The sequence below is a fragment of the Protobothrops mucrosquamatus genome, unplaced genomic scaffold (genome assembly GCF_001527695.2).
Source record: "Protobothrops mucrosquamatus isolate PMUCROS unplaced genomic scaffold, P.Mucros_1.0 scaffold279, whole genome shotgun sequence".
NCBI classification, from domain to species: domain Eukaryota; kingdom Metazoa; phylum Chordata; class Lepidosauria; order Squamata; family Viperidae; genus Protobothrops; species Protobothrops mucrosquamatus.
Genome location: NW_015386623.1, coordinates 110,360 through 119,922, shown reverse-complemented (window position 1 = coordinate 119,922; position 9,563 = coordinate 110,360). Strand labels below are relative to the sequence as shown.

Here is a 9,563-nt window from a genome sequence, read left to right as displayed (position 1 = left end):
CATATCAAAATAAAAAAACAAAAATAAATTACAGGATATAATTCCAGGGTAAAACAGATAAAGGGGAAAATACAGTAATGAAACACATATGTTGTAAGTAGAAAGAAACAGCATTCAGATGAGTACATCATCTTTACATGATGCCCCGATCTATTCAATGCAACAGGTTCTAAATGCCTTGAGAATAAACTTAGCATAGTCTATAAACCATTCTGCTCACACTATATACATTAGAGCCCAGAGGAAGTAGGACAACCAGCGATTCAGATCCCAATGGGTTTTTCTTTCAAGTGGAGATATTTAATATCTAAGCCTAAGAGGGGCAGAGTTGACAATCAAACAAAATATGACCAATATCTTTGATGGCTGGGGCACCATATAAGGATATCCTCTCTAGAACAGGCTTCTTGAGAATTGGGTAAAAATCACCCGACAAGTATTTTTCAAGTTGAAAAATAGTTTTGTTCTTAGTCAACCAACTTAAACATCTATTTGCTGCCAAGAACTCCTTATCAGTTTGAGCACTGATATCTAAGACTCTCTGTTAAAAAAACTTCCCTTACCTAGGAGACAGTTGAGATAAATACTGGGTAGAAAACCCATGCTGTGAAACAATTTTGGTAAATCGACTTACACAGTAATTGGGCCGAACCATGCTTCTGTTCTGCTAAACATATTTGGGATAGCCTATCAAGGTCCACTGAATGGATCCTCAGCCAATGTGTGATAACTTTAATTATTAATATGCTATATATGGAGTAGATACCTATTTCTGTTCTGACTGCAGGAGCTGACATCTTTATCAGTTCCCAGTATATTTCTTTAAAAATGTGTCTGAACTTATTCAAGTGAAGTAGCTTTTAAGGCCCCACAAGTCAGCATTGGGACCATTTTTGTCCTGAATACATAAGGGTGAAGGACTGTGGGGCTGCAGTGACCACAACTTCAAAACGGATCACAAGTAACTTTTGGAGAAGGGGTGTCTGTTGTAACTTCAAACAGCTAAGTGACCAGTTGTTAAGTGAAAACCACCTGTAACTCAGTCCAAGACCACCCTCGATTAGCAGCTCATTAAGATTTGGCTGCATTTTACTTCCGCTTGTCTGTCAGCCTTTATTTTATTTATATTACTTACACTTTCTGTATGGTGTGATGTTTTATCGAGAAGAGGAATAAGGTGGAAACACCCACAAGGACTCTTTGTTGTTCTCTTCCACATCCATACCCCATGTTGAAATAGGCATGAATCAGCATAGTTTCTCAAAATAAGCATTATTTTCATTGTCACTTGGGATGACCAGTCAGCTGTTAGAGGTTTAACAACTTTGCAGTGTTGTTGCTAATTCCCTCAAATCACCAAATTCTTTTTACAATACCCACTTGTTCAGTATCTGGCAGAGTACCGAAAGAGTTAATCAAGTTTATCTCTAAGGTTCTTCAGAAAACTGACTTGATATGGGAGGTACAGATTATTTATTCAGTCTCTCTCCTCTCAAGAACTGTGGTGAGAAAACGTCCTTGGAGTTACCAACTTTTATGCTATAATTAAACTTTAAAGGAGCAGCCCTATTATTGCCAATATGGGTTATTTAATGGGCTAAATCCCCCTGTGTGAAACACACATAATGGGAAAAATAAAATGGCAGAATAACAGCAGAGCTGGAAGGGACCTTGTAGGTCTTCAAGTTCAACCCCCTGCTCAAGCAGGAAACCCTATACCATTTCTGACAAGTGGCTGGCTAGTCTCTTCTTGAAAGCCTCCAGTGATGAAGCATCCACAACTTCTGAAAGCAAGCTGTTCCATTGGTTGATTGTTCTCACTATCAGAAAATTTCTCCTTATTTCTAGGTTAAATCTATCCTTGATCAGTTTCCATCCATTGTTCCTTGTCTGGCCTTTGGGTGCCTGCTGAAAAAAAGGCTTTATTTTGAAGAACATGCTGGCAATTGTGGGGTGTTTGAATGAAAGCATTCAATTTAAAGACTTTCCGGGAGATGAGCCATTCAGCTTTTGCAAATCAACCAACTGCTTTTCACAATGTAGAAGCTGACTACACGCTCCTGTGAATATAGACTTAGAACTCTTAGCTCAGGGGTCCCCAACCCTCGGTCCGTGGACCAGTACCGGGCTGCGGCATGCCAGCAACCGGTCCGCACAAACAAGCAAAGCCCCATCCGTGAGATGCAGGCAGCACACAAAACCATGCACTCTCCGGTCTACGGAAAAACCTCTCTCCACAGAACCAGTCCCTGGTGCCCAAAAGATTGGGGACCTCTGTTTTAGCTTATTCTTTGCTCTCTTTTTAGGTTCCAGATTAGGATCCACCTTTCTGGCACTATTATCTGCTTTTAAGTCGCAATTGTCTCTGCATGAGCTTGTTTTAACTGAGTCAGCAGCATCTATCTTGAAATCAATCTGCTTACTTCTCATTAGTCACTGACAGCTTTCCTCTAGAACTCAGTATAAAGTTGTACTTACCTTGGATATAATTTAGCTCGGATGCACTTGTGATGCTGACCAAATCACTCCCTTGCTTCTTACATGAGAGATATGCTGCTTTCCAAGAAAGAGCAGCCTGTGTGTTTAATTGGTAACAATTTCCAGAATCGTTAAACTGTACCCATGTATTTTGACAGCCATCCTCTGTTGAAGACAAGCATTCATATCTGAGATCTACAGGTACCATACCCATAATCTAGAACTCTTGAACATGTTGCCTTATCAACTTAATTTAGTCAACATGAGAGCAAATATACATATACACATATTATCTTCATCTCCAATATTGGCATTCAATTTGCACTCTCTGTGCTATCCAGACTTACAAAGGAGATGGACTGGGATCTAAATGTACAGTTTTACAACACCCAACCCCCTTCCCCCGTTTCTCCTTATGCTGTCTGCAACAGGTTTGTAAAACACACGGGGGAAAAACAGGAACTAGTAAAATTGTGAGAACAAGAATTCACAAGGAAGAAGCATGTATCAATTAGGTTCTAGGTTTAAGATGAAACCGCATTTTTTGAACATGTTTTTAATAACACAAACCGGAACCTCAGGCAAATAATTTTAATATCTTAACTTCTATAATTGTAATTGTATATGATACAACAGTATTGTTTAATCAGTATAAAGGTATTATTAGATTTGAAGCTCTGTTCATCCTTTTTCCCATGAAATACCAACATATATAATATGCATTAATAATACAACATTATTTTTTTCAGGATGCTATTTTAGGAAAGCTACTTGCCTCTTTTTAAGCAGAGGCCCCATTTTGTGTCTTGATTGAAGTAAGTGGTTGTGGAACACCATTCACCTCCTGAATACTTCTCAATGTGAATGCAATCATGATACCATGTATTATTAACTAAGAAAGGAAACTCACAAGGTTTTCCATAGGCATTCCCATCCCTGGTATACATTTCTGCATAAAAGAAACCAAAAACAGATTTAACATTTTAAAAAAATCTGGAAATGAGTCTATGTGGTGTAAAAATAAACATATTTTTAAAATATTACTTTACTAATATTACTAATATTGCAGGAAGAATCATGTATGCACAAATCTTAAGAGTTACATTAGGTAGAGCCAACTATTAATGGAGCCAGAGGTCATCAATAGTCATAAAAAGGGGGAAAAAAACTAGCATCAAAATCACAAGGTGATGATCTGAACTATACAACTTCAGGAACAATACAAATAGCCAAAAAAGGACTGAGTCTTCAGAAAAAAGTAGTGGGACATGCTACAGCAGGCCTTCTGGAGACCAGCAGGTTTCCAACTGAGTACTAGAGCATGGGTCCCCAACCCCCGGTCCGTGGACCAGTACCGGTCCGTGGCATGCCAGCAACCAGTCCGCACAAACAAGCAAAGCCCCATCCGGAGGATGCAGGCAGCACACAAAACCACACACTCCCCGGTCTGTGGAAAAACCTTTCACCACAGAACCGGTCCCTGGTGCCCAAAAGGATGGGGACCTCTGTACTAGAGTAGTTGCCTCAAAAGCAGGGTAGCAATATAGTGGTGACTGTACTGTGAAAACAGGACCTCAGTGAACCATAACCATCTTTGATCCAGGGCATGAAGCCTGGGTGCGTGTTTTCTAGTCTTAGATAAAGTGCTTGAACATCTCATTATGTCGATTTCTAGCAGATATTTGAATTGCTGGTTTTAAAAGGATCCTGCTTCAAGTTTGGAGGAGGACTTTTATAACAGTCAATGCATAAGCTAGTAGATTAACTTTGCAAGGAGAATACGCCTTATCCACAAGGGAAAGTAAAAAAAAAAAATCACTTCAAAATTGCTAGCAAAAGCAAGCCACATTTTTAATGCCAGAGCAATATGCTGATACAAACTTTTTGCCTGCACAGCTTTCATAACTTACTTGCATACCAAGTTTTCAACACTGTTCTCATGCTAATTAACATATACTGTTATACTTTAAAGTGCTGCCTGTTATTGCAATGAAAATTTTGTGCTGGAAATTCCAAAAAAAATAAAAGAAATGTCAATGAGGTCCCAGTCTAATGCTTGTTTGTTTTCAATATGGTCAGTACTTTCAAATATATATTCATTTACGTTCTCTGCTCAAAATAATATTCAAAGCAATATAATAATAAGTAAAAACATGTGGCCACATTTCTTATCCATGTAGAAAGTGAAAAAAATTCTTGCCAAGAAAAAAAAGGGATTTCAAAATCATAGCACTGGGGAAAGCAACCTGCGTCTCTTCAGACGCTGCTGAACTACAGTTCCCAGCAGCTGAAGCTAATTCAGCTACAACTTAATTGATTTGTGTATTATGTTCTTTCTTTTGTTCACTGCCTAGAGTTCCACTGGCAGCTGGACAACTATATAAATCTGATCACTGGATAGTAGGTAACATCTGGAGGACTAGATAGCTAACTAAAACTATTGCTAGATAGCCAGGTAAAATCTGGAGGATCTTAAGTTCCCTTTAGGTTTCAGCCTTCAGGGTTGACATGAAACAATCAGGTTGGCTAATGAGATATCATAATTTTTACCAAAATAACTTTCAATGGATGCAGTCAAAATAAAACTGGTGATTGTTTCAAGATTTGTTTGGCTACTCTTGCTGGCTTTGGCTACTCTTGCTGGCTTCAGAATTATTAAATACAAAATATAGGAAATATGACAATTCAGAAGTATTTATCTTGTGTGGAGTATTATTATTTTAATTGTCCTGATTCTTCTGCTAATACTGTTGTGAATATCAAGCAGACACAGGGCAAACATTCTAACTCTAAGGGCTGCATATTATACGGATGAAAGCTGCCTTTGTTGGGTTGGAGAACAGGCATCTCTTCATACCAGCAGTGAAAGACTGTACAATCTTCTCATGTGAAGTGAACCAACAGTAATGAACCAAATCCCTGAGAAATTAAAGACTGTCCTCTGATAATCCCAGCAGAGATTACTAACTTGGTCTTGTTAACAAAAAAAGCCTAATCCACAAAGCCACAATACCGCAGCAAGATGTATGGCGACAAATTTAGTAAATAGAAATAAAATAAATACATTTCTCCACTGCCCTGCTGAAAAGAAAAAAATTGGGATTGGTTCTAAAAGCTTAGAAAGGAATCAGGAAGAACATTGTATTAATTGTACCAACAGGGTTTCAGCCACTGTAGATAAAAATAGCCTGAACTGGCTGAGGGTTAGGTTACGTCAGGAGAAAAGGCCTATGAACTATGAATATGGGATCTCTGGTGACTTTGTTGTAATAATTATAATTAATTTGAACAGCATTTAAATTTAGATCTGTTAAACAGAAGTTAAAAAACAAGATAGTTCTTGCTCATGAGTTTATAATTTAATAAACTTTATAATAAAGATCTAAAGGGCGGGATGGAAGAAGGGAAAGAGAGAAAAACAAATGCATTCATTCATAGTTATGTAAACACAAATATGGCTAGAAACAACTGTATGATACATGCCTCGTCAACCAACAGCTCCACAGAACAAGACAGAAATACAAAAGATGCCTTGAGGTAATTTCCATTTATTTGTTTAGACATGCCCAGTGTTTTCTATAGAGAGCAGAAGACTGAGTGGTTTTGTACTCTAAGACTAGTGGAACTTCTTGTTTTCTGTGCACTAACTATAGAAAAAGGATAGCTAAAAAGGAATTTGTAGGACTTCCCCAGAGTTCCTTCAACTTGAAAATAATTTTATTGGTATTCAAATTAGGGAGAGAGCGAGCTGATTTCATTGTTACGGTTAATTCCCCATTTTTATAAATGAAAAAATAGGTTTAATCAGAAGTAAAGTTCAGAAACTTTCACTTCCACTTTGGATTAACCCCAATCTCTTACAGCATAATCCAGCATAATGTCTAATATTTCACTGATTTTTCTACATGATATTTTCATCTGGAAATAATCTGTTTCATCCTGCAAAACCATAATAATAATAATCTGAGCCGTTTTAAAAATCATGAGAATTATGCATGTTTTTCCAAAGGAACGTCAATTATTTGCACTGCTTTTTTCCTTAATTTATTAGATATTTTTATCCTGCCTTTATTATTTAAATATAACTCAAGGCATATGCCATATATTCTTCCTCCTATTCTCCCCACAATCTTGAGGTGGGTTGAGCTGAGAGAGGGTGACTGGCTCAAAGTCACCCAACTAGCTTTCATGCCTAAAGCGGAACTAAAACTCACAGTCTCCTGATTTCTAGGTCAGCACTTTAATCAGTACACCAAACTGGATCTATTAACAGTCTTAGTGCTCCCCCAAATGCATTCCAAAATACATTCAGTTATCCTCCAAATTAACATTTTATTAGATATTCCCAAGTATGGATTTCAACTTCCCAAATTCTAAACCAGCATAGGCCCAGCATAGCTGAGAATTCTGGCACTCCCTATATCGGGAAACAATCTAAGTTAGAACATGGACAGGAATGTCTGAATTCCAGTTCATCACGTGAGAGTATTAATTATGATTACTGGTACTTAATCATCATTTGATGCAACACTCAACTGGGGATGCCCCCTTTCTTCTGAACTCCTTAGAAGTCAGCATTTAACCACATTCTTGCTGGAACCCTTCTTTCCTTTCTATAAATGAAAGAAAATACATACCACTATATGGAAATTTACAAATCGTATCGCTGGAATTGCTTCTTCTCCAAGCATCAGAAGAGTTTAGGCTTACAGTGAGGATTCCATTCTTTAATGTTAGTTTGTTCTGAGATGCGGAGAGGATGGAATTACCAACACATCGCCACCAGAGATTGAGATCTGAGTCACAAGCAGACATTTTTAAGGTATTTGTAGACTTGGCAGTCTCTAGTCCAAGGCACTTTTGGGATCCCAAATTAAAAAGGCGATGTTGAGAGACCCATGTCCATAAGCTTTCATCTGTCTCCTTACAATCTCCTAATATTAGGCGCTGGCTTTTAACTTGGATGCATTTATTAGAGTTTTCATGCCGAATGGTGAAAAGATTATTATCTGCATGGAGAAAATAACACATTTTAGTAATTTTTCTTTTCTAACTTGCAGTAGATATAAAAATAATACTGAGATTATGCAGTAACACTGGAAAGCATTGTCAACATTAAGTTCCATGACAGAGCACCTTAATAATTACTGAAAATACCTGTGTCTATTTATATATACTGCTCACAAAAATAAAGGGAACGCAAACCCCTTCAGTTCCATGGTAAAATGTTCCCTTTATTTTTTTGAGCAGTATACTTACAAACAGCATTCTCTAGGCAGCAGCAACAACATTACATATAGTTTTTGAAAGATCATTAAAAAAGCAACATGATCTCAGAAGCAAATAAAACAATATTTAAAGATAGACAGCATCAATATTGGTATAACTCAGTGTGCTCAAGATTCAGGGCCCTGGAATAACAATAGCAGCAGCAACAACAAAGAAATTATAAGAAAAGTATTAAAATCTCTGTGAACAGTGTTTTATAAGTGGGAAAACACCTCTTCCCTTTTCCCTTGCAAAAATTCATATGATCAATAGATGGCAGTAAAGAGGTATCAGGCATTTTAGCTGTTTGCCCTCTAGCAATAACCTGGATATTTGAAAGCTAAAACTGGTATAATCTTGTGTACTATCTACGCAAACATCTGTTGAAAGGACCATTCAGAGAACGTCTGTAAATATGACAAGATTTTTCTAATAGGTTGGTGGAAAATTGTTATCAAAATAAAAAAATGGAGTGGAAGCCAGTAAAGATGATAAAATAAAGGTAAACAGGTGGTCCTCATTTAACAACCCCTCGTTCAATGACTTTTCAAATTCATAATTTTTCTGAACGAGTAGTCACATAATCACAATCCAGACAATTAGTTTGCAATTATGACTGCAGTATCCTATAGTCATGTGATCTCCATTTGTGGCTTTCTTTGCTGGCTTCCAACAAGTGAAGGGGATGCCTGGAAGAGATCACAAACGACAACCATTTGATGTCCTCACTTAACCTGCAGTAATTCACTTAACAATAGCAACTGGAAATGCTGGTCCAAACTGCTACCATTAAATGAGGATTGTCTGTAATACGTTCAGCAATGTTCTGGAGTTCTTTGGGGGACATTCTCAAAAGAAGCTCCATGTAATATACTGCATAATCCAAACAGAGCTCAGATAAATATGTTTAGTGTATCAGCTAAAATAAAAGGATTCAGAATCAGAGGCCACTTATACTTCCAATGATGCTGCTAGATTAATAAAACTCCTCAGTCGATAAACTTAGTCCTTTAAAATTTTCATGGACGTGTCCATTTGATTTTCTTCATAGTACAGTAATGCAAAAGTGCTTTCTCTTAGGATTTTTTTTCAACTCTTAGGATGTTTTTTCAACTCCCTGAAACACTAAGTAGGCCTAGCCCTGCTTAGTATCTAATCTCAAAAAGGTTGGCCTGGTGAACTTTTCTAGTTTAAATGCCCAATTTTCTAGTACAACCTTTTATTGCATTCCCAAAATTGTTTAGATTAAACCACAGTTTATTAGCCTTTATCCAATATTTATGGATGTAATCCTAAATGGTGTTGTTAGTTACGAAGTCGTATCCAACCCATCGTGACCCCATGGACAACGTTTCTCCAGGCCTTCCTGTCATCTACCATCTTCTGGAGTCCATTTAAGCTCACAAGAAGAATCCCTACAGTAACTGTAAGTTAATGTTTAGAGAATGCCTGATGAATTAAAGTAATTTGCATGAAACGCTGTTTTGAAGTTAATCTGCCTGTATCAAGCAATAGTCAGCAAACCCCTTGCTTGATACAGAACAAGATATTATTGCTATGTAAATGTATCCTCCGTAGAAATATAAGATTTATTATACATCTGATACAAGCTTAACTAATTAATATAATTTATTAAAGAATAAATTATAAAATTATCTATAAATGAATTAAATTTCTGATTTGAAATAATGATCTATTTTATATTTATATATTTATGTGCTAATGTTTTATTCATTTTAAAACTACAAACCTTTTAAAATTAAATAAAAACAGTAAGTTGCCGAATTCTCAAAACCAGTTTCCTAGATCTTAAACCA

At 36.9% G+C, this 9,563-nt stretch overlaps 1 protein-coding gene across 1 annotated transcript in view; it reads right to left on the bottom strand.

Moving 5' to 3' along the window:
• LY75 (lymphocyte antigen 75) overlaps positions 1-9,563 on the bottom strand; it is a 72,314-nt gene that overhangs the window by 52,567 nt on the left and 10,184 nt on the right. The window contains exons 2-4 of the mRNA XM_029283921.1: positions 7,116-7,487; positions 3,254-3,427; positions 2,479-2,643 (exon numbers count right to left, since the gene is read on the bottom strand). Coding sequence (XP_029139754.1) covers positions 2,479-2,643; positions 3,254-3,427; positions 7,116-7,487 — 711 coding nt within the window. The remainder of the gene's footprint in view (positions 1-2,478; positions 2,644-3,253; positions 3,428-7,115; positions 7,488-9,563) is intronic.